Raw genomic sequence first — 27,001 nt, 5'->3', positions numbered from 1 at the left:
AGGGATGTATTGGATTATTAAATGACTAATTTACAAGTATATACCGTTTGGCCATATACTATGTTATAGTGAACTCTATGTTTTGAAAATTATATATCGATTTATCTAGATGTGTATTTAGATCATTGCTAGGTATGTATCACAGAAGCTTGTCGTATGTATCAAGAAGTCGATGAATGTGTATTACCATACCATATAGTATATATTAGTGAACATAATATTATGGAAGTTATGTATCAACTTACTTGGAGGTGTATATTGGATTGCCAGGTGAATAATTTATAAAGTATGCATCACCTAGCCATTTAACATATATTCGTGAACTTCATATTCTATAAATATGTATCAATTTATCTATAGGTATATTGACTTACTATCACGCCCCGAACCCAACACCCGGGTCGGGTACGTGATGGCCGCACACTCCTTAGAGCAACTCTAAAGAATATGCAAGACCAAATTAAATCATTACAATCTTATCAACCATAACAATTAATTTCAATAATGATTCATAAAACTTGCATAATTACAATTAACATTCCTTCAATCCTCTGATCAGGTATCAACGGTACTCTATCTATGCATCCGCTCACTCACAAATCCATACCATAGCCAACCATGGACATCTTGTAACTCTGAGAAGAAAAAGAAAATGAAGGGGTGTGAGCTTTACAGCCCAGTAAGAATTTTCATATCACACCAATATAATAATATAATCTGAAAATAATGATAGGCAATATCACATAAAAGTCGATGTTCACTGTCCAGAATACTGCAAACATTTATAGATTATCTGTTTTATCAAAAGAGATGTATCATCATATGTTAAATAAGTGAAATAATTTTATTCAACGATTGTTTCATGTCTTATCTTTCCATTTTCTTCTATTATCACATCATCTTTAATCCTTTTCTTTTTGGCTTTAGCTTTAGCTTTGGCTTTGGCTTTGGACTACCAGGATCATGCGACGATCTTTTATTGGATCGATTTCTGTGATCTTCCTCGGATCGAAATATTCATGATCTTTCTCGGATCAAAGTGGCCATGATCTTTCTCGGATCAAATCATTCATGATCTTTCTCGGATCAGATTCTTCATGATCTTTCTCGGATCATATTATTCTTCCACACATAAGCCTATGAGGGCTGTCCCAGGCATAAGCTCCTGGCAAGCTATTCCACATGACAAGACCAGTCCAAACCATATTTCTCTTTCTTTTCATTTTCATGAAATTATGATATTTAACTTCATTAATCAATTCATCTTTTGCAGTGTAATAAATATGTCATACACATAATCATGCCATCAATCGCTGATACATTTATATAGATATAGCATACTCATGCTCAATATCACATAAATAAATAACAATATCTCAGATATAACAAATTCATCGATCTCAAATCCAACGATGCAAAACCAATGAGATAAAACCAATGATAAAATAATATATATAATGATGATCATGTACAGGAATTCTTACCTTTATCGGTGACTGATCCAAGCACAGAAATCAATGTTCTTCTTTGATTTATAAATTTCTCTAATAAGATATTCCACTCGATATCTTATGCGGATAATCGTATCTCTTCATGACCCTGATCAAATATAAAAATCATATATAGAGAAAATTACCGATAATCGATCCTAATAACACAGATCGAGGACTTCTCTTAGGATTAATCAAAATTAGGATTTATCTAATTATTAGATCCTTCACTGATCCATAAGACTTCTAGAGAGAGAAAATCCCTGAAGAGAGAGAAAATTCTAGAGAGAGAAAGTGGAGAGAGAATCTTCGTATTTTTTTTCGATGAGGCAATCATGATCGAGATCATCAAAGGTTCTATCAGGGTTACTCAATATGAATCAAGTGTTAAAATTTCGAATAGGATCGGACTGGGATCAGATCTACCGCACGAATTTCGGAGCAACCTCAGATCATCTTATTTTTATTTCAAATTTATCCTAGGGTTTGTGATGTAATCAGAGAGAGAGTAGAAAGATTCTAGAGAGATAAAATCCACAAAAAGAGAGAAAGATCTAGAGAGAGAAAATAGAGAGAGAAATTAGAGAGAGAAGGTAGAGAGAGGAGAGAGAGAAATTTTCTCTTTTCTTTTTTTATTTTATTTTATTTTATTTTTTATTTTCCTCTTTCTTTTTTTTTTCTTTTCTTTTTTCTTTTTCTTTTCTTTTTCTTTTTCCTTTTTCTTTTTCCTTTTTCTTTTCTTTTCTTCTTCTTCTTCTTCTCTTTTCTTTTCCCACGGCCTCCCTTGGCTGAAACAGGGGAGGACCGTGAGGTCCCCCCCCGGTGGCTCGGGCTCCGACGGGGTGGCAGCCTGGTGGAGATCCAACAACGGCCGGCGGCCATGCGAGCTGGCCGGCGACTAGGTTTGGCCGGCGAGCATTCTCCCTTTTTTTTTTTTCGAAAAACAGGGGATCCGTCCCCTTTCTTCATGATTTTCGGCCATTGGCCGATCGCCGGCGGTCGAGATTTTTCAGGGAAGGAAGAGAGGGAGATGGGGGTTCGGTCTCGGGGATGGGACGCCGCAACCGACGGCGCCGGAGGCCGAAAAAGAGAAGAGAGGACCCGACCAAAACAGAGCAAAACAGGGATTACTATCTTCAAGGATTTTCCGACGATCCTGACGGCCGACGAGGAGTTTAAAAATATGGGAAGAAAGAGAAGAGGGAGAGGGAGAAGATTGAACCCTTACCTGAACTCCGGTGACCTCTTCGACCTTCAATTTCCGACGAACACAAGAAGAGGTTGCCGCAGCCTCTACGGAGAAAAGGAGAGAAATCGGGCTCGAAGATCACCGGTGGAGGGTCTTGAGAGAGGGAGAGGCTTATTTATAGGGGTCCTTAGGGCTCGGGTGATCCTAGGACTCCCTTCCCTCTGGGATTCACTGGAGAAGAAGACTCCCTTCGGGAGTCTCCTTCCGCTCTTTTTTTTTTTTTTTTTTTTGTTTGGGTTTTGGGCTTGGTCTTGGGCCGGGATGTTACATTCTCCCCCCTTCAAATAATTTCGTCCTCGAAATTAAGTTGTGTTGTTTGAGATATCTAAACTTTCTTGGCATTATCTATAATGAAACAACCTACTGACAAAAATTATCCGGCTATGATCAGATTAAAAATCATTCTTTATTTACAACTAATGTATTCATAATATCTTCGAAATCAAAGAATTAATATTTCTAATCATTTTAACCCACCATGCTTTTGCTGCGTACTCTGATATTAATTTATCAAACTATATAAGTCTATCAAAGATAAAGATATCCTTATATGTTAGATCAATCCAGGATAGATCTAACCTTCAAATTTCATATAAGACTTAGGGCAAAATTTTAAGTTTCTTTATCTTTACTACCTTTGGGTATAGCATATAAAAATTAAATCTTGATCCACTTTCTATGTTTGAAATCATTGCATAAGTTTCATCTTAATATCTATTGATTCGAAATCTAAATATTGAATCTTCTCTTTTATATCTATCATATTCCTCATGATTATAACCTAAGTTCAGATATCACTAGAATTATAATTCTGAATAATTATAACCTTAAACTCAAATACCACTTAAATCATATTTTCTAGTGATCATAACCTAAACTCTAATATCATTCTATCACATCCTTAATGATTATAACCTCAGACTCTAATATTATCTATCATACTCTATTGATTATAATCTCAAAGTTTTGATATCACTTATATGACAATCCCTAGTGACTTAAACTCGGGCTCTAGTACTGTTCTGTCATATCCTAATCACTTGTATCATTGTCTCCAAATAAACGTAACCTAACCTCTAAGCTCAGATGCCACTCTGTCACATCCTACTGATCTTACATAAGATTTTAATATCTCTTTATAATCTCTAGTGATCTTAAACCTGAGCTCTAATATTATTCTATCTCATCCAAATCATTTATATCATAATCTCCAATGATCATAATTTAAGCTCTGATATCACTCTATAATATTCTAATCACTTATTACATAATCCCTAATGATCATAACCTATGCTCTGATACCATTCTGTCACGCCCCGAACCCAACACCCGGGTCGGGTACGTGATGGCCGCACACTCCTTAGAGCAAGCCCTAAAGAATATGCAAGGCCAAATTAAATCATTACAATCTTATCAACCATAACAATTAATTTCAATAATGATTCATAAAACTTGCATAATTACAATTAACATTCCTTCAATCCTCTGATCAGGTATCAACGGTACTCTATCTATGCATCCGCTCACTCACAAATCCATACCATAGCCAACCATGGACATCTTGTAACTCTGAGAAGAAAAAGAAAATGAAGGGTGTGAGCTTTACAGCCCAGTAAGAATTTCCATATCACACCAATATAATAATATAATCTGAAAATAATGATAGGCAATATCACATAAAAGTCGATGTTCACTGTCCAGAATACTGCAAACATTTATAGATTATCTGTTTTATCAAAAGAGATGTATCATCATATGTTAAATAAGTGAAACAATTTTATTCAACGATTGTTTCATATCTTATCTTTCCATTTTCTTCTATTATCACATCATCTTTAATCCTTTTCTTTTTGGCTTTAGCTTTAGCTTTGGCTTTGGCTTTGGACTACCAGGATCATGCGACGATCTTTTATTCGGATCGATTTCTGTGATCTTCCTCGGATCGAAATATTCATGATCTTTCTCGGATCAAAGTGGCCATGATCTTTCTCGGATCAAATCATTCATGATCTTTCTCGGATCAGATTCTTCATGATCTTTCTCGGATCATATTATTCTTCCACACATAAGCCTGTGGGGGCTGTCCCAGCATAAGCTCCTGGCAAGCTATTCCACATGACAAGGCCAGTCCAAACCATATTTCTCTTTCTTTTCATTTTCATGAAATTATGATATTTAACTTCATTAATCAATTCATTTTTTGCAGTGTAATAAATATGTCATACACATAATCATGCCATCAATCGCTGATACATTTATATAGATATAGCATACTCATGCTCAATATCACATAAATAAATAACAATATCTCAGATATAAAAATTCATCGATCTCAAATCCAACGATGCAAAACCAATGAGATAAAACCAACGATAAAATAATATATATAATGATGATCATGTACAGGAATTCTTACCTTTACCGGTGACTGATCCAAGCACAGAAATCAATGTTCTTCTTTGATTTATAAATTTCTCTAATAAGATATTCCACTCGATATCTTATGCGGATAATCGTATCTCTTCATGACCCTGATCAAATATAAAAATCATATATAGAGAAAATTACCGATAATCGATCCTAATAACACAGATCGAGGACTTCTCTTAGGATTAATCAAAATTAAGATTTATCTAATTATCTAGATCCTCCACTGATCCATAAGACTTCTAGAGAGAGAAAATCCCTGAAGAGAGAGAAAATTCTAGAGAGAAAAAGTAGAGAGAGAAAGTGGAGAGAGAATCTTCGTATTTTTTTTTCGATGAGGCAATCATGATCGAGATCATCAAAGGTCCTATCAGGGTTACTCAATATGAATCAAGTGTTACAAATTTCGAATAGGATCGGACTGGGATCAGATCTACTGCACGAATTTCGGAGCAACCTCAGATCATCTTATTTTTATTTCAAATTTATCCTAGGGTTTGTGATGTAATCAGAGAGAGAGTAGAAAGATTTTAGAGAGATAAAATCCACAAAAAGAGAGAAAGATCTAGAGAGAGAAAATAGAGAGAAAATCTAGAGAGAGAAATTGGAGAGAGAAGGTAGAGAGAGGAGAGAGAGAAAATTTTTTCTTTTTTATTTTATTTTATTTTATTTTTTATTTTCCTCTTTCTTTTTTTTTTTCTTTTCTTTTTCTTTTCTTTTTCTTTTCTTTTTCTTTTTCCTTTTTCTTTTCTTTTCTTCTTCTTCTTTTCTTTTCTTTTCCCACGGCCTCCCTTGGCTGAAACAGGGGAGGACCGTGAGGTCCCCCCCCGGTGGCTCGGGCTCCAGCGGGGTGGCGGCCTGGCCGGAGATCCAACAACGGCCGGTGGCCATGCGAGCTGGCCGGCGACTAGGTTTGGCCGGCGAGCATTCTCCCTTTTTTTTTTTCGAAAAACAGGGGATCCGTCCCCTTTCTTCATGATTTTCGGCCATTGGCCGATCGCCGGCGGTCGAGATTTTTCAGGGAAGGAAGAGAGGGAGATGGGGGTTCGGTCTCGGGGATGGGACGCCGCAACCGGCGGCACCGGAGGCCGAAAAAGAGAAGAGAGGACCCGGCCAAAACAGAGCAAAACAGGATTATTATCTTCAAGGATTTTCCGACGATCCTGACGGCCGACGAGGAGTTTAAAAACATGGGAAGAAAGAGAAGAGGGAGAGGGAGAAAGATTGAACCCTTACCTGAACTCAGGTGACCTCTTCGACCTTCAATTTCCGACGAACACAAGAAGAGGTTGCCGCAGCCTCTACGGAGAAAAGGAGAGAAATCGGGCTCGAAGATCACAGGTGGAGGGTCTTGAGAGAGGGAGAGGCTTATTTATAGGGGTCCTTAGGGCTCGGGTGATCCTAGGACTCCCCTTCCCTCTGGGATTCACTGGAGAAGAAGACTCTCTTCGGGAGTCTCCTTCCGTTCTGTTTTTTTTTTTTTTTTTTTTTTGTTTGGGTTTTGGGCTTGGTCCTGGGCCGGGATGTTACACTTACTTGATGATCAATTTGTCTGATGTGTATCACTTGGTCATATGATATATATCGATAAAAAATATATTATGGAAACAGAAAAGAAAGAGAATATCGTATTTTTATTTTTAAAGATGAGATTGATGAATCTGTTAGCAGGAGAAATTTTAATTTTTAAATTCTTTTAAAGATGTATTAAGAGGAATGTGGTGAAATAGAATATACATCCTTATTTTTTTCTCCGGTTCCCGTCTCATTTGATTTTTGTTCTTTAACCAAAGGGAAAAGGTGTCCCTTTCTCCTGCTTTCCTGACCCCCCAACATTTTTATATATTGGGCAACCCTTCCAATGCCCGATCACTCTCTCTGACCAAAAATGGAGAGAGAGATGCTCTATCACAATCACAATTACGGCTGCGCAGCGAAGGCAGCACACTTGAAGAAGTGGTCTCAAGAGTTGGTGAGGTCGTTGGGCAAGGTTTAAATAACGGCTGTTATAATATTATAATCGTCGTTGCAGCAGTTCTAAGACTCCCTAACCATACAACACAATGCAATATATTATAATGGATAAAAAATAACTGTTCTGTAAGGGGGAAAAAATAATTTGCTATTATAACAGGTTGTTTTTATTATAAGTCCATCGTGTTCAAATAGCAATTATTTTTTTTGTTTGTACAATTTCTCTAAATAAAGCATTATTTTTGTCTGTTAGTTTTCTTTCAAAATTATTTAAACAGTCTAAAAAATATAATATTTTTATTAAATTTTAATTAAATGAGTGGCAATATGGAAAGCAATGTTATTTTTTTGATACTGTTTCCTATTTTATACTTAAAAGTTAGAATTGCTGCCATGATAATAATTATTTTAATGTTAAAATTTGAAAGGACAGATTATAGAGCAAATAATTTTTACTATAGAGGTTAGTGTTAATTCAACTTACAGATTTGATGTCATGCACGGGAGTTTGTTTCATTAGTATATTATCAAATTAAAATTTAGGATGTATCTTTCGCACAAAAGAATGGTTGATATTCTTTCTTAACTTCAACGGTTGAACCATACTCCATGCAAATTTCAAAATATTACGAACTTCTATGTTTATTCTTCCATCAGATTTCAAAGCGCTCAGTGGACAATCAATCCAACATTGAATTCGAACAAATGAAGGATTGTATAATCCGTTCCTGAACCTTAAATACTTTTTTTGCACACTAAACAAATGCCACCATTTTCTAACCTGTATAGACTTTTCCTTTTCTTTCTTTTTTTTTTTCTTCCTTCTTTTTTTTTTTCCCCCGAGACAGAACCTATATAAGTTTTTGACTATTTACTAATTAAGCTGTTTGTTTATTAAACTTTTGTCTCAAAAAAATATTATTTATTCAACAACAAGCATTTCCTTAAATTATTAAAGTATTTATTTGTTGCAAAGTCAAATTCCTGTTAATGATGCTACTGGTCAAACTGTAGGCAGTCAGAAGAGTGAAAACTAGATAACAATTAAAAAAAAAAAAAAAAACAAAGAAAGAAAGAAAAGAAAACTCAGAGCCGGATAAGAAAGCGAACCAAACATGTCCAGCAATAAATTATTGATAGGGACCAAAGCACCACATCTTCTCATTGATCACTCAACAATGACCAAAGGCGAACACCAAGGCGCATCTATCGCCTAATAACCCATCAACAACTTAATTGATGCAACAAAAACTTTCATGAACCATTAACAATCTGGAAGCGCAGCAGGCTCACCAAAAACTATATATATACAGAGAGAGAGAGAGAGAGAGAGAGAGAGAGAGGTTGATAGCCAGCCACCACCATTCTAGTTGCTCATAAATGTCACACTGTGCTCTGGTGGTGCATCATACACAGAGAGAGAGAGAGAGAGGGGTTTAATAGCCAGCCACCACACCATTCTAATTGCCTCCATAAATGTCACACTGTGCTCTGGTGGTGCATCTCCATCGAAGTCCAGCTACAATCATGTTTTGAGTAAAAAATTGGAAAAATAAAGCATCGATATAGTTGGGTTGAACCAAAAAGAATACCCACCACCCATCCAGCTCACAAACAACAGAGTACAAAATCCCAAACAATGCATTAACCAACATAAGTGACTATACCATTAAATTCTAAAAAACTAATAACATTGTCAACATAAAACAGTTATAAGTCCATGGATCATTTCATCAAGCCATGACTGATCCAAAGGAGCTGAACTGAAGCATGAGATTATTCATTCACTAAGATCTTTCTATGATTCAGATACCAAAGAAAAGGATTCACCAATTGCAACGTAGTTCTGCTAACATACTCCTCTGCAGGCCACAAGTGTTTTCGACAGAGAAAAAAGTGTCCGCTGACCATCCTTTTCCCCTTTAAAATCGAGACAAAGCTCAAAATTTTTCACCGACACCACGGATACAGAACTCCACGGAGAAAAACAAAAAAAAAAAAAAAGTTCGTCAAATTGGAAAAATTTTCCCCAGGCTCAATGGATCCAATTGTCAAATCATCAAAATGGATCAAAGAACTTCACCAGACGCATCAAATACTATAAAATCTCCAGCCAACTCATCTCCAAAACTTTTTCTCCGCTCCAAGAACTTTCATAGCATCATCAACGGCCTCCGCTTTAATGAGGAAATAAATAAATGGGAACCGGTGCAAGTAAATGGCTTGCTGAAAGTAGACAGGGTCTAGGTGCGGTCCATCAAATCCCATAGTAGAAAGGGGGTGCACTGTGAGAGCCATCAACGAGGACCAATACATAAAAGAAAGATGAACCCAATCATAGCAAACATCTCGTATGTGCATAGTGACTTTTGATAAAAGGATTTTTGCATGGTCAATATTGCAGCCAATCCCCTGCTACCCCCATCATCGTCGGTAAAGAGTCACCTGCAAAACGAAGTCCACTGGCCGGAATTGCATCCGGTGGAGATCCTTCGATGCTTAAATTAGTAGAGAATAGACAAACAGCAAGTAGACTATTGAAATAGGCAGAGTTTAGCCCAGAAGTACCTTATCCTTTGTCTGTTCCCTTATCTCTCCTTTATAGGTGACTTGGGTGTAACTGTCGAGCACGTAGGCCCACTTTTTGTGGCACTAAGAGGTAGTTACTCCAATTATCGGACCATAATCATGGAGTTAGTAAGCAGTTTATGCTTACTAATGATTGTGGCATATAGTTATTACCCATAATTGTAGTATCTTGATTATAGATTTGACAATCAGTCATTTGACAGTCGGTCGTTTGACAGTTGGCAGTCGGCTGTTTGATAGTCGGCTATTTGGCAATCGGTCGTTTAACATGAAGATGGTCAGTCGGCCATGAGCTGGTCAGTCGGCCATCAGATGGTCAATCGACCATGAAGATGATCAGTCAGTCACGAAGATATTGTTTTAGCTATGATGACTCAAGTTGAGCCATGATGACTCTGCTTTAGCTAAATGACTCTGGTTCAGTATAACGATTCTGCTTCAGCCAGATGACTCTCATGAGAGCTGAATTCTGAAAATTTCTTCCCTTCCAGAGCTTCTCCTTTTGAAATCTCTTGGCTCTTCTTATATAGGTATGGAACAAAGGATCGATCTCGAATATGGGAGCCGACATAGAATCGGAGAAAGCAAATTCGATTATTCTAACAGTTTTTTCCCACTTCCAAGTCCAAGGTCGCTTGACGGGTTGGATGATAGAAGTCAGCGTATCTTCTGTCATGACTTCAAGCCTCGATTCCTAAGTCGGTATATAGATTCAACCGATCAGAGTCTGTATATTGTTCCCTCCGAACGTAACCGAGTCGGTATATTATTCCATCCGATCGTAATCGAGTCGGCATATTGTTCTGTCCGATCATAGTCGAGTCAACATATTTTTCCGTACGACCGTAATCGAGTAGACATGTTGTTCTGTCCGACCATAGTCGAGTTAGCATATTGTTCCATTCGATCATAGTCAAGTCGGCCGCATATTGTTCTATTTGACCGTAATCGAGTCGGCATATTATTCCGTCCGATCATAGTCAAGTCGGTATATTATTCCGTCCGATCGTAGTCAAGTTGGTATATTGTTCTGTCTGACCATAGCTGAGTCGGCATATTGTTCTGCTCGATCATAGTCAAGTTGGCATATGGTTCCGTCTGATCGAAATCGAATTGGCATATTGTTTCGTCCGACCGTAGTCGAGTCGGTATGTTATTCCATCCGATCAGAGCCGAGTCAGCATGTTGGTCCTCTTGGGATTCATTTCAATCCAGAGATCGGTATTTTTCTACTTTGGCTCTTCGGAGCTCGAGCTGGTGCTCATATTTATCGTCGAATTATCTTGAGTTGGAGCTCATTGTATCACATTTTAGTTGAAAATATGTTGAAAATCAAACATGTCGTTCGAATATATTATATCGTAAGGACAATTTTACTGAAAATACAATCGTAGATTGTTGGTATTCCATGTCCGAAGGGCAATCATTTTATTGCAGAGGAACATTATTATAGATTCCATTGATCTGAAAAAAGTCATTCCATCATAGAGGAACATAGACATCATTTGGAGGAGCTTTTTGAATCGTAGATCACGATCGATTCATCGTTTAGATGAGCTTTTCATCTCATCGATGATGATCGATTTATCATTTGGAAAAGCTTTCTGCATCATCGATCATGATCGATTTGTCGTTTGGTGAAGCTTTTTGTATCGTCAATCACGATTGATTCATCATTTGGAGAAGCTTTTCGAATCATTGATAATAATTGATTCATCATTTGGAGAAATTTTTGGAATCATTGATTATGATTGATTCATCATTTGGATAGGCTTTCCGAATGTTTGCCTCCCGAAGTCTCGTCGCTTAGTCATTTTGTAGCTTTTTAATTTGATGATCTAGCTCCTAGAGCTTCCACTCGTAATTGTCTACGCACTAGAAATCCTCTCAGAAAGAGCACCCAGGAGTTGAACTTTTGTTGGATGAGGAAGAAAAGGAATATCGTCATTTCTCCTTTTCAGCTTTGGAGGGAAATAAGTGGCGATCGGTGCATTGAGAGTGATGGGCTGAGTGGTGTGGCCCATCCCGTCGATGAGACTATCGTCAAGGTTGCACCACCATCGATTGTTGGTTGTATTTACTGCATACCATGAACTGCCTCCATTAGTATCTTTTCCTGCTGCACCAAAGCAACGAATTGTTGGTCGTCCACGGTAACGATCGGATGCGAGGAATTGGGCTCTGCCGGTGGAGGTGGAAGATCTTCCCGATGGAAAGATTGTTGGATGGAGTCGGTGGGAATGTTCTGGGCTCTCCTTTTTGCCACATTGATTGGATTCACCTCTCTACCTGGTGCACCAATCTATTGCGGCCAATCTCTTGCTACGCCTATCACTGGTAAAGAGTCATCTGCAAAAATGAAGTCTGCTGGCCGGAATTATGTTCGATATGGATCCTTCAATGTTTAAATTAGTGGAGAGTGGATGAATAGTAAATAGACTATTAAAATAGGTAGAGTTTAGCCCAGAAGTGCCTTACCCCTTGCCTGTTCCCTTATCTCTCTTTTATATATAGGTGATTCGGGTGTAACTGTCGAGCACGTGATCTCACTTTTTATAGTACTAAGGGATAGTTACCTCGATTATCGGATCATAATCATGGAGTTAATGGGTAGTTTATGTCCACTAACGATCATAATATATAGTTATTATCCATGATTATAGTATCTTGATTATAGATTTGGCAGTCGGCTGTTTGATAGCGGTCATTGGGCAGTCGGTCATTTGATATGAAGATGATCAGTCGGTCATGAAGATGTTGCTTCCGCCATAATGACTCAAGTTCGGCCATAATGACTCTGCTTTGATCAAATGACTCTGATTCGGTATAATGACTCTGTTTCGATCAGATGACTCTCATAAAAACTGAATTCTAGAAGTATCTTCCCTTCCAGAGTCTTTCTTTTGGAGATCTCTTGGCTCTTCTTATATAGATATGGAATAAAGGGTCGATCTCAAATATGAGAACTGACATTGAATCGAAAGAAGCAAATCCGACTATCCCAATAGTCAATATTTTATGCTGCTTTTCCACGCATCCGAAGATGATCAAAATCGTGCCACATAACATGTCATGCATCGACCAATCGGGAAGCCAATCATTTCCGACCACTCATGCTGCATGACACCTTATAAGAAAGTGGTCGGGAAGTAATAACAAACATTTGGTTCCCAAAGGTAATGGCCTCGAACAGGAACCCCGGCATTGTATACGTGGATAGCACGACCGAGAACGTCCTTAAAATTATATTGTTCCTCTTCCCTCTTTTTTTTCTTTTTTCCCCCCTTATTTTGGTGAATGGCTTGAAAGTTTAAAAAGTTTAGCGAGAAAGCGTGCCACTTTTGCACTTATTTTGCGAGCAATCACGGGACACGTCGATGAGCACTACTTCTGGTCACGCACAACCATTGACCAGTAAATTGTCCTCCATGCAACTTGATAGCGCGTATCTCGCTGGTTTGGTATGTCCCGCATGCTGTCCCCTAGTAAAAACGCTGCCACGTAAGTTTCTTTCCTTGGATGCTAAATAATGGTGGATGGGGTTATGCAACTAATTAAAGCTAGGGCTGAGATCAGGCTACTAACCTATCTTTTGATTTTGAGGGTTCGGAACCAATGCGATGCAATGTAGAGTGCAATACTATCATAAATTATTATCATGTCATCCATCTTAAAGATGGATGGCTCTTATTCGTGGAATATTAGTGCAATGCATAATGTGTCAAAGTTATGAACGAGAGCTGCCTGTCTCTAATATAGATGATAAGGCGGCATCCGTTCCTTTGATTTGGGATGTTATATTGGCAGCCCCACACAAGATGGGCCAGCATCTCCTCCCATACGGCGGGGCTCAACTCACCAATCTTCCCCTCCTCTCCTCTCTTCTCTTTTAGCCACACGATCTATAGGAATATATTGATGACCATTGTCAAAGAGGTTGTGCCAGAGCAAACTCGATGAACTCTTTTTGCTTTATGGCTACGATACTTTCAGACAATGGGCCAACTCACGTCTCTTGGTAAGAGTCTGGAAGTCTCTCTCCTCCCGCAGCCCTTCAAGATGAAGGCTACGACAAGGGCTGAATATGGAGAGATTATTGGAATTGCCGGTATGTTTTCAAAAAGAGTTGCTGCTACCATCTCTACGTTGTATGTGGCAGCTAAACTCATATATATATATATATATATATATATATATATATATATATATATATATATATATATATATATATATATATATTCTTTATGGATATTTAATTAAAACATGAAGTTATAATTTTGCATAATCAAATAGGATTGAATTGGATTTTTGCAGGAATTTGGTCCATTGACCTATCCAGTCCGTATCCTTCTAGAATCCTGTCCTAATCTTAGCCTAGATTCTATTTGTGGGATGGTTAATCTACAGCATGGATATCTTTGTTTTCCTCCCACAGGATTTGGGTTGATGCGGGCCCTATCCAAATAAACCACCTATTCTATGATGAATCCAACAAGAAATCCAAATCTGCCGAACGAGCTTTAAATGATGTTGCCTTGAGCTTTAAACGACCCCAGGATTGGGGTTTCTAATCCTAATTTTCGGGAGTACCTATCCGTCTAGATTCATATCAGTTTAAAGTTTTTCCGTGGCGTGCGCGACATGAATACATCAATATAGCCCACAAAATGTTACTGATACACATAGACAATGAGGAGTATACGTATACCTAATCTTTGCTGTGAATGTCGTACTTAAGCCCAGAAATACAAGTTTATTTCAAATTTTCAACATAGTGTTTCCAATACATAGCTACTGAAGCAGAAATCGATAATAGTAGATTTCCCAAGAGAATGCATAGGATCATTCCAAGTGGGTGGTGGTAATATCATATTTTTTTGAATATGACCTGCGCCCCTTTCCCAGGCTTCATGGTGAGAGTATACAAGGGGTCATGCTTGTAGATGGGCGAGGTGACGAAGGTGAATTTCTGCAAGATGGTGGCAAGAACCAGCCTGATCTCCAGGAGAGCAAAGTTCATCCCGAGGCACATCCTGGGGCCATGAGTGAAAGGCATGAAAGCCTTTGGGTGTTTGGATGACTTGGAGGCTCCCTCTGCAAAGCGACTTGGATCGAACTCGGCGGCATTGTCCCCCCATAACTCTTTATCATAGTGGATTGCTAGAATGGGTATCACAAAAGTTGTTCCACCTGGGATATCCACACCTTCAAGTCTGATATCTTCCTCTGCTTGTCTGGCTACGATGGGCGCTGGTGGATACATCCGGAGCGTTTCGTTGACTATCATGTTGACCTGCCAAATTATCCCAAAGCACTGCTGTGAGCCTAATTGCTTATCAAACACGTATCTCTCTCTCTCTCTCTCTCTCTCTCTCTCTCTCTCTCTCTATATATATATATATATATATATATATATATATATATATGTTCTTTTTTATACATTCAAAAGAGTACCCAATTTTTTTTTTTTTTGCCAAGACAGAGGAGCATCGCTGATATTAAAGATAAAGTAAACAAAGAGTACCCTAACTTCACTTACTTCTTTTTCTTGGTGCAAACTTCTCTCACTTATAAGTATCCGTTGGGACAATCGAATCCGCTCCCCCAATTCACGATCGAATCCCGACTATGTGTCGGCAATAGATGATGGACCGCTAAAAGAGTTATTGGTTTGACTACAACGTCTACACTATATTGAGTTTATTACCCCGACATATCATCGGCATCATGGAAGCTGACTGTCAATCAGCAAACTGGCTGATTGTCGGCAACTTTCGACTGTCTTCCCAGACAATGATCTATCTCAACGGCTCGATCAATGAAATAGTCGATGGCTAGTCGATATTTCAGAATCACCGACTGGCGACCACTTAGTATATCGGAGTTACCGATAGATAGTCGGTACATTAAGATCACCGACACCCAGTAGATATCAGAATTTACAATTATGACGCCACAACCGTAGATAACAACTCCATACCATGATTGTTAGTGGACATAAAGTATCCACTAACTCTATGATCATAGTTTGATAATAGGAGTTAACTACCCCTTCGTGCCACAACAAGCGAGACCTTACATATCTGATGGTTACACCCAAATTATTTATAAAAAGAAAGTAAGAGAATAGTGATGGTAAGAGGCTTTTACTGGGCTAATATTCTACCGAATTTTACATTAAATATACTGTTCACCACTTCCTACTAACTTAAGCATCGGAGGATCCCGTCGGACACAACTTCGATCAATGTTGACTTATTTTACAGGTCACTTTTCACCAGACTCAGACGCACTTGGAGATTTGCCGCAATAGTACCCATATTTTTCTATTGAGAGTGGATTTGCTCAAAAATCAGGCAGCTTGCCCGACCGTCTGAGCCGATACATTTTGCATGGATTGAGGCGTAGACTTTTAGCATGATGGGCTGGATCCGATTATAAATTTCAGCCCATCCTTTAAATGGGTTAGATTCATCTTTGCATCAGCTAGGCCCAACTTGGCCTTAAAAGAGATATTGGATTATAAGTTGAGCTAAGCTTATAATCATAAATGAATAATACTTTGTACACCACGTGCAGTGTAGTAAAATGGATGTGGAGTGCACTGTTCAATCATATTGGACTATATAGTGCCAGCGATAATGGAACAATATTTAATACTGCTCAACTTTTTTTTATCAGATTTTTGTTGATGAAAATATCTTTTCCCTCTATAAAATAACAAAAGAACAGTATTATGACTTTCTAATATCATATAATGCAATAGTAAGTCATAATAACCAACAAAAAATCATATAAAGATAGAGAAAGTCATATATATTATTCAGGATGTCATATATATTAACAAAAAGTCATATAAGATATCAAAAAGTTATATATATTATTCAGGATGTCATATATATTCATAGAAAGTCATATATATTGTTTAAGATATCATATATATTTATAGGAAGTCATATAAGGTATCAGTAATATAAGGTATCAGGAAGCTATATATGTTGTTCAAGATGTCATACAAAAATACAAAAAATCGTATATAACGTTTAAGATGTTATATATATTTACAGAAAGTCGTATAAAGCATCAAAAAATCATATATATTGTTCAGAATATCATATACAGATAAAGAAAGTTATACATATTATTTAGAATACTATATATATATTTACAGAAAGTCATATATATTATTCAGGATGTCATATATATTGATAAAAAGTCATATATATTATTCAGGATGTTATATATATTCATAGAAAATCATATAAGATATTAAAAAACTATATATATTATTCAGAATATCATATAAAAATACAGAAAGTCATATATAATATTCAAAATATCATATATATTCATAAAAAATTATATATATTATTCAGAATGTCATATATATTAATAAAAAATTATATGAGATATCAGAAAATCATATATATTGCTTAGAAAGTCATCATATACTCACAGAAAGTCATAATAATCACAGGATATTATATAAAGACACGGGAAGTCATATATATTGTTCAAAATATCATATATACTCACAGGAGGTTATATAAGGTATCAAAAAGCAGAACAAATAGAAAAGATATTTTTATTAGTAAAAATTTGAAGACAAAAAAAAAAAAATTGAGCGGCATTAAATACTGTTCCATTATTACTTGTGCTACATAGTTCAATGTAATTGGATGGTGCATTCCACGTCAATTTTGCTATACTGCATATGGTGCACAAAGAATTACTCTTCACAAATACCTAAGATTTTCTTTTGAGTGGGCCGAACGAAATCTAATTCAGAGGAAAAAAAAATCTGCTTAAAATCCTGGTGGTTGTACTGGCTCAACCTATGAATTCTATAGGATTTGGGCCTAATCATCTAAATAGGCCTTAAAAGAGATGAGAATTTGTCAGGGGCCTAACTCTTTTTTCTTTCCTTCCAAAATGTTCCTTCTAAATAAACATGTTTTCTTCTCTAATTACAGAAAAATCATTATATATTATTGCTTTATTCGGTGAAAGGGTAAAGAATCCAGCCTTCTAATTCAAAATATGACAATGGGTGAGGTAATGCAAGAGAAACTAATATAGTTAAAAAACTTTAATATATAGTAGTATAACCAGTATTTATTTGAGAGGAGAAATTATATCCTACCCATGCACCACTTCAATGATGCACCGTAGGAACAAATTGTGATGAGCTGAATAGGGTGGCAATCCAAGATGGGTGCATGACGAATGAGATCCATTGGAATCGAGACACATAATTGGTATGATGCATCGTGATATGGTATATATGGTGTAGGATATAATTCATTATTTGAAAGTCATTGGATGCCAGGAGACTTACCATTTTAAGTCGACCTAGAATTTCGAACGAGGGTTGATTCCCTTTGAGCACTTCATCAATTTCCTCTCGTGCTTTGTCTTGCCATTCAGTATGTGTACCCAAGAGTATGAAAGCCCAGGACAACGCAATGGATATGGTCTCATAACCAGCAGTAGAGAAGACCTTGCATTCATCCTCAATCTGCTTTTGAGTCAGGGTTGACGAGAGTAAAAACCCAAGAAAGTCATTTTCCTGCTCATCTTTGCTCGAATAGCGGCTCTTGATCAGCTCTTTGATTAATTTGTCTGCCTCTTTTCTCAACCAAACGCACTTGGAAGTTAAGGGATTAGGGATAAACCTGTGTTCATAAACCATTAAAAAATTAGTACTCTGGATCTCTCTGTTCTTCTACAATAGATAAAGCTCTTATCTATGCTCCGCATCATTCAAGTTATCTCATACTTTTCATGCATCACTGAATTTTTTCTTTCCATTTCTACATTTTTGTCAGGAGTTTGAAGAAGGAAAGTTTCAGGTTTCAGACGAGATCTCACTTCCAAGCCAAAAGACTGCCCCTAAAACAAGAGAACATACAAACATTGGTGGACTTGCTCAAATCATCTTTCTGAATTAGCACACGACCACTATAATGATGTGAAGCACTCTTTGTTACATACATAGATATGTACAGACACATGGTTTTACACCCACACCCACACACATGTACATCAAATCCCAACAAATATACTTCATTATATTTTACTTGATATGTGGGATGGCTGATAAGAGAATTTTCTTTTTGCAGATTCTGAGGGGCTAATCCCCATCTTTACCCTCTATATCTGTCCCATCCCTCGAGCTTTCTCCCCAACAGGAATCAAACCCCTGCCCCCTTGCTCAAGTGGCAAGGAGAGATACCATCTGAGCAAGCGATCTATGGTTTAACAAGAGAAATAACTGATGGATAAAACGTATTTTTTAATCATAGAGATGTTACATATAAGCAATCTCTCAAAAGAATACAAGATACTCATGCATATATAGATGTTAATTAGTATGCAAATTTGTGCAGAAGGCGCATGATCTCAATATATGTTGTTACCTTGAACCGGGGATATAAGCAACCCTCAATACTTTAGAGGTCACATCTTGTAGTTTCATCTGCAAATGGCCTACTCGCTTGCCTAACTCAGCACTCTTTCCAAATATAATAATGGCAGCAATATTTTGTGCGAGTTCTTCAAATTCATGCTGCACGTCAACTTCCCAATCATTTAGTTTGATGAATTTGGACCACCTGTCTACCATCTTGGTTGTTGCTTTTGCAATAATCTGTGACATATCCTGGATGATATCGTTGTAAAAATGAGCTAGACAAATAAGATTTGTATTCTGCAAGGACTAAAAAGAAATACAAGAGCTAGATTTTATGGAAGATGATGAACATTCATTAAGATGATTACAATGGCTAGCGCACATAAATCAGAGGGAATATCCACCTTTTTTATCATAATCTACGCATGTCGAAACATATATAGATTGAATATTTGTAGATTTTAATGCTTCGGTCATAGCAAAACATAGCATCATATCATATTTAGCGTTTAATTTTGCACCCACTTGATGTGTAGATTACAAATCACTAAAATATATGATTTTGAAATTCTAAGCATTTTCAATGATATAAATCATGATCAAGAGTATGGACCTATGCTCCATTGTTAATTTTGGACTCAAGAGGAATGGATATCCTATCCTCTCAAAAGGAGTTAAGTTTATAACATAACATAACATAATATATTATATATACATATACATATACATATATATATATAGTTATTTATTTATTTATTTATGTGTGTGTGTGTGTGTGTATATATATATATATATATCCGTGTGTGTGTGTGTGTGTGTGTGTAAAATATATTTTTTACGTATGTATTTGTGTCTATAATCATGCTTCAATATGTCTAAATTGAAGGGTAGGTGGATGGATAAAATTTATAAAGTTAAGAATAATATATAGTTTTTAATCTCACCTTGAGGGCTTCCATGTTAAAAAGCGGATTAAGAAGTCTTCTCTTGTTGGCCCATTCATCACCTTCGCTCAAGGGTAAACTTTGACCTAGTGCCCGATGGAGTGCAGGGTTTGCTGTTATGAAGTAGTGGTATGGATCATTAAACATTCTTTTGATAAGCTCAGGATCTGTGACCACTAGAAAAGGGGAAGGGCCAATCCACAATAAGAAGTTCTTTCCTGCAACGTAAAAATTAATTCCGACATGTCATGAAACCATGTATTACTATTTAATAAAATATATGCCGTATCGGACAGTAACAATATAGATGTATAATAGGTGAAATTATTGGTTGAATCAGGTCTTTTGGTTCAAACCAGTCCCAGCATGAAGCAATGTGCCAGCCCTTTTTCATCCATGTATGTGTGTCACTTCGTGGTTGGACTGAGAGCTGGTGGACCTGGTTCAAACAATAACTTCTAGCATAATAAGAGTTTGGTTTGAATTCTCTTACTTACATTAGTTGTAATGGTGACCGTTATAGAGGGGACATGAGATCCAAGGGCTCCCAGCTACCCAGCATAATAAGAGTTTGGTTTGAATAGAGAGATGGACGTGAACATGTTTAACGTCCATCTTTTGCCCTGTCACCCTATGGAAGCTCGGCTCTTATCGAGATCATAAGTTCCACAACATCAAATAATATATATTCTTAGTTTATTATATAAACTAATATAACATCATTATATAATAATATTGTACAATAGACTAATATTGTTATATAATATTCTTTATACGGTTCTTTATCAAAAAATTATGTATCGTTAGACGTCCGTATTCTTACCAAGATCAGAAGCTCCCCCGGGCCATGTGTCACGTAAGTCAACCAACTCCCAATTAATTGGTGGACTTGCACTACTGGCATATAATTTTAGTTTAGAACTAGTTAACCTCAGTATTTAAGATAAATTAGAATATTAATTTAGTTCATATAAGATGCTGAAGTTGTTTCTGTTGTTTAAGGTATGAACATCCATTTCTAGAAAATATATTGAAAGTAAAATATAAAGAAACTATACATTGTAAAATTATTGGATGCTTGATTATAGATCAAAATCCAAAATAAAATTTGACAACAAAAATCTAAGGCTTAATAATGCATTATGCCACTCTAATAGATCATTGCTGAAATAATTATTGACAGTTATAATGGTTATCAAGGCCGTGATTTATCTGAGAAAATAACCTTGCCCTTTTAATTTAAATAATCTATTGTAGTGGCTAATATAAAACCATATCATAATGAAAAATAACATGCAGTAAGAGGTCATGGTGCTATTTTTCTCTTCACTTTTCATTGGGTAAAAAAAACTTATGTTTTGGAACCTTGCTCCTAATTTTATGTTATTTATTTATTTATAATTTTATCAAAAAATTATAAATAGAATAAATAAATAAATAAGATAAAAATATCCACACTTTTAGATTGTGATCTTCCTTGGATTGTAATTGGATTTGATCGATATACACATGCCAACAAACTTATCCAAAGATATGCTTTCCCTGATTGATAATCTATATCAAGACTCCCTTCCATCAAATTGCTGAAAAAGACCCGATGACTTTCCCTGGTCTTTCTTATAAAGATTTCTGAAGTATGTTTTACATATTTAACATAAATTAAAAAGAAGAAGAAAAAAAAAAAGGACCACCAAGCGCATGATGCTCTCACAAATATGATATCTAGGGAGGGCCAAATATAGCCTCATGTGCTATACAATTATATCCTTGTATATGGAGGCTACTTTCATATTTCGAACTCATAATCTTCATGTCATAATAGAATAATCTTATTCAATTTTTGATATCAATAAATCTAAGAAATCTCAATTTGATAACCAATACAACTCGGTTGACGAATTACTCACCATATTTTATGCTCCAAAAGGGAACGTAGGGGAAGATGCGTTCAGCCATGTAGTGGTGGGATTTGTTCTCACTCGGCGGTGGCAGAGGTGGTGAACGTTTAACCTGGCGATGGATTTGGGCTATCTCCCTGAGGTTCCCAAACAGGGGCTTGTACCCGGGGCCTCTGATTCCCTGGTCGAGGAAATGCTTTTGGATCCTTAGAGGATTCCACCAGACCACCAAGAGAGCCCTGGAGAGCATCCATAACATTAAAATACCCGAGGAAAGATAGACCAGGTTAACCAAATCCATTCTTAAACTCCTAAACTGGTTCCGGGTAGCAAGCCATGTCCATGGAAAACCCATATTTATAGGAATTCCATGCAAGTGTTCATTCCCATTTAACCCCACTCATAAGCTATCATTTCATGACATGTGATATTTTTGCACCATTTTTTTTTAAAAAAATCTGAGCCGATGGTCCAATGCTAACTCCCAACTCCCTCACTTGGAAAGCCCACATACAGTTGGCAATTTATGATCTGATCCAACAATCTGTCCCATCAATAATCTATTTTAAGTATGTTTGAATTTAATATAAATAAATCTGTGTCATAAATGAGCCAATGCATTAAGATAGCTTCATTAAATGATCTCCAACTATTTCTAGGCTTTTTTTTTAAGAAAAGTTTTAACCAAGTAACACTGCATAGAATTAGAAATTAATTCGTGAATTTATTAATTAGATGAATGAACATGAATTCCTTTTAGGCACCGATCAGCAAAGTCTCTATTTATTTTTTTTTCCTTTGGGGAGTTTCATTGGATTTTTTTTTTTTTTTTTGGTAAAGGAGTTTCATTAGAAATGCTGATATTCTCATTCGCTAATGCATGAATGGGCGCCGCAATATCTTCCACCAAATGGTCAGTTTGGTTCCCTCGTAAAGCTTGAAGTATGATACCAGTTAGGTTTGCTGGATTGCACTCGGGGCTATCAATCGCTGGACCAAGGAATTTTAAAAGAAATTAGATTCTCTACGATGTAATTTTTGTACCATAGAATATAATACCATTGTAGATAGCCACCACATCATCCATTTCGGACATAAATGATTTATTTTTATCGTCATAATATACCGTGTGTCACATTAATGATGTCTCTTCATATTTCAAAAATAAATAAGAATTGTCCATCTTTAAGATGGATGATTTGGCGGCCATCCGTGATAGTATTGTGTTGTATGGAATAAAAAGTTGTATCACAAAGGATCTAAATCTTTTTGAAAATTTTATTAATTGACAATGGATATGGTTTGCTATCATCATGGACTATTCTAACACCAATGATGGGAGCCAAACAAAATACTAAAGTATTAGCTAAAGATTTTCCCCACTTTTTCCTCTCACAAAAAAAGCTTAATTATTTTAGAAACTCTAAATATTTTGAAAATTTTTATTTTTATCATAAATTTTAATTCATTACAATCAGATTTTTTAATTTTCAAAATATTACAATTTTTTTATAGTTATTTTTATATAATTGCTATGATGGAATTAGTCATGTGCTACCATGTGATGCTAGAAGAATATATAGCAAGAAAGTTGTTGGCGTACATTAAACTATTTTTCACTATTTTTATCCATCCTTCGACCATAGTTTATAGTTCTTTTATTTTTCATTCATTTCACTCCTTCCCATCTGACGACTATAAATCAGTGAGCCCTTATTCTTCCCTTAGTCAACGGGCAATAAATATCGTTTGGATACAAAATGCATGTCTTATGGGATGTTAAATGGCATGATGGAGCAGCTGCATAACGATAAAATTATAAGATTATTTTATAGGATACCTATTTCGAATGATGCTCAAAAAAGGAGGATATTGTTTGAAGGTTATCAGCTTGAAAGTAATCATCCTAGCTAGCTGCCATCCCTTTAACTAAAAACGAAAATCATATAAGGCGGGCACTATGAAAAAGAATATGGGTAGGCTTCATGGTTTATCACATTTCTTCAAATATCAATTTTAAAAAATAAATCTAAAAATTAAATATTTTTTATTAAAAATATATGATTAAACAATGTGGTATTCTTTTTTTTTCTCATTTTTATTATATATTTTTTCATCAATACATATTATAAGGCCAAATGATATATACTAAATAAATTAATTATCAAACAAGTTAATACACACCTATAAATAAATCGATATATAATTTTTAAAATATAAAATTTACTTATACATAATATATCGTCAAATGATACCTAACAAATTAGTCATCTAGCAATCTAATATACACCTTCAAGTAAATTGATACATAGTTTGCATAACATCATATTCACCAATATACACCACATGATCTACTGATACACACTCGTCAACTTCCTAATGTATGTTAGAAACTTCTTTGATACATATCCAGTCATAAACTAATACATATCTTCAAGTAAAGGTATATTCTAAAAATTATGTATCAGTTTATTTAGATATGTGTATTGAATCATCGCTAGATGTGTATCAAAGAAGCTTGCTATATATATCAAAAAATCGATGAATATATATCCCCATACTATATAGTGTGTACTAATGAACATAATATTTTAGAAAATTATGTATCAATTTGTTGGAAGGGATGTATTGGATTATTAAATGACTAATTTACAAGTATATACCGTTTGGCCATATACTGTGTTACAGTGAACTCTATGTTTTGAAAATTATATATCGATTTATCTAGATGTGTATTTAGATCATTGCTAGGTATGTATCACAGAAGCTTATCATATGTATCAAGAAGTCGATGAATGTGTATCACCATATCATATAGTATATATTAGTGAACATAATATTATGGAAGTTATGTATCAACTTACTTGGAGGTATATATTGGATTGCTACGTGAATAATTTATAAAGTATGCATCACCTAGCCATTTAACATATATTCGTAAACTTCATATTCTATAAATATGTATCAATTTATCTATAGGTATATTGACTTACTTGATGATCAATTTGTCTGGTGTGTATCACTTGGTCATATGATATATATCGATAAAAAATATATTATGAAAATAGGAAAGAAAGAGAATATCGTATTTTTATTTTTAAAGATGAGAACGATGAATCTGTTAGCAGGAGAAATTTTTAATTTTTAAATTCTTTTAAAGATGTATTAAGAGGAATGTGGTGAAATAGAATATACATCCTTATTTTTTTCTCCGGTTCCCGTCTCATTTGATTTTTGTTCTTTAACCAAAGGGAAAAGGTGTCCCTTTCTCCTGCTTTCCTGACCCCCCTACATTTTTATATATTGGGCAACCCTTCCAATGCCCGATCACTCTCTCTGACCAAAAATGGAGAGAGAGATGCTCTATCACAATCACAATTACGGCAGCGCAGCGAAGGCAGCGCACTTGAAGAAGTGGTCTCAAGAGTTGGTGAGGTCGTTGGGCAAGGTTTAAATAACGGCTGTTATAATATTATAATCGTCGTTGCAGCAGTTCTAAGACTCCCTAACCATACAACACAATGCAATATATTATAATGGATAAAAAATAACTGTTCTGTAAGGGGGAAAAAAGAATTTGCTATTGTAACAGGTTGTTTTTATTATAAGTCCATCGTGTTCAAATAGCAATTATTTTTTTTGTTTGTACAATTTCTCTAAATAAAGCATTATTTTTGTCTGTTAGTTTTCTTTCAAAATTATTTAAACAGTCTAAAAAATATAATATTTTTATTAAATTTTAATTAAATGAGTGGCTATATGGAAAGCAATGTTATTTTTTTGATACTGTTTCCTATTTTATACTTAAAAGTTAGAATTGCTGCCATGATAATAATTATTTTAATGTTAAAATTTGAAAGGACAGATTATAGAGCAAATAATTTTTACTATAGAGGTTAGTGTTAATTCAACTTACAGATTTGATGTCATGCACGGGAGTTTGTTTCATTAGTATATTATCAAATTAAAATTTAGGATGTATCTTTCGCACAAAAGAATGGTTGATATTCTTTCGCAACTTCAACGGTTGAACCATACTCCATGCAAATTTCAAAATATTACGAACTTCTATGTTTATTCTTCCATCAGATTTCAAAGCGCTCAGTGGACAATCAATCCAACATTGAATTCGAACAAATGAAGGATTGTATAATCCGTTCCTGAACCTTAAATACTTTTTTTGCACACTAAACAAATGCCACCATTTTCTAACCTGTATAGACTTCTCCTTTTCTTTCTTTTTTTTTCTTCCTTCTTTTTTTTTCCCCCCGAGACAGAACCTATATAAGTTTTTGACTATTTACTAATTAAGCTGTTTGTTTATTAAACTTTTGTCTCAAAAAAATATTATTTATTCAACAACAAGCATTGCCTTAAATTATTAAAGTATTTATTTGTTGCAAAGTCAAATTCCTGTTAATGATGCTACTGGTCAAACTGTAGGCAGTCAGAAGAGTGAAAACTAGATAACAATTTAAAAAAAAAAAAAAACAAAGAAAGAAAGAAAAGAAAACTCAGAGCCAGATAAGAAAGCGAACCAAACATGTCCAGCAATAAATTATTGATAGGGACCAAAGCACCACATCTTCTCATTGATCACTCAACAATGACCAAAGGCGAACACCAAGGCGCATCTATCGCCTAATAACCCATCAACAACTTAATTGATGCAACAAAAACTTTCATGAACCATTAACAATCTGGAAGCGCAGCAGGCTCACCAAAAACTATATATATACAGAGAGAGAGAGAGAGAGAGAGAGAGAGAGAGAGAGCCAGCCACCACACCATTCTAATTGCCTCCATAAATGTCACACTGTGCTCTGGTGGTGCATCTCCATCGAAGTCCAGCTACAATCATGTTTTGAGTAAAAAATAGGAAAAATAAAGCATCGATATAGTTGGGTTGAACCAAAAAGAATACCCACCACCCATCCAGCTCACAAACAACAGAGTACAAAATCCCAAACAATGCATTAACCAACATAAGTGACTATACCATTAAATTCTAAAAAACT

General features: G+C 35.7%; 1 protein-coding gene across 1 annotated transcript; it reads right to left on the bottom strand.

Moving 5' to 3' along the window:
* Window positions 1–14,456: 14,456 nt before the first annotated feature.
* On the bottom strand, window positions 14,457–22,375 carry LOC105044217 (cytochrome P450 CYP72A616). The gene is made up of 5 exons (XM_073255344.1): window positions 21,993–22,375; window positions 20,086–20,303; window positions 19,149–19,390; window positions 18,068–18,404; window positions 14,457–15,022 (listed from the first exon to the last, which is right to left on the bottom strand). The coding sequence occupies exons 1-5, from the start codon at window positions 22,336–22,338 to the stop codon at window positions 14,597–14,599; spliced, it is 1,569 nt and encodes a 522-aa protein (XP_073111445.1). The 5' UTR covers window positions 22,339–22,375; the 3' UTR covers window positions 14,457–14,596.
* Between the last annotated feature and the right edge of the window lie 4,626 nt (window positions 22,376–27,001).

This window comes from Elaeis guineensis, chromosome 4, assembly GCF_000442705.2.
Source record: "Elaeis guineensis isolate ETL-2024a chromosome 4, EG11, whole genome shotgun sequence".
Taxonomy (NCBI): domain Eukaryota; kingdom Viridiplantae; phylum Streptophyta; class Magnoliopsida; order Arecales; family Arecaceae; genus Elaeis; species Elaeis guineensis.
Note: the sequence above shows the minus strand (reverse complement) of the source record. Positions and strands in the feature narration are given on the sequence as shown.

Coding starts and splice junctions, on each gene's coding strand:
- LOC105044217 (XM_073255344.1), bottom strand. CDS start 22,338: ATGGGTTTTCCATGGACATGGCTTGCTACCCGGAACCAGTTTAGGAGT. Junction 19,391..20,085: donor TTAACATGGAAGCCCTCAAG/GTGAGATTAAAA, acceptor GATATCATCCAG/GATATGTCACAGATTATTGC. Junction 15,023..18,067: donor TTCTAGGTCGACTTAAAATG/GTAAGTCTCCTG, acceptor ATAATTTGGCAG/GTCAACATGATAGTCAACGA.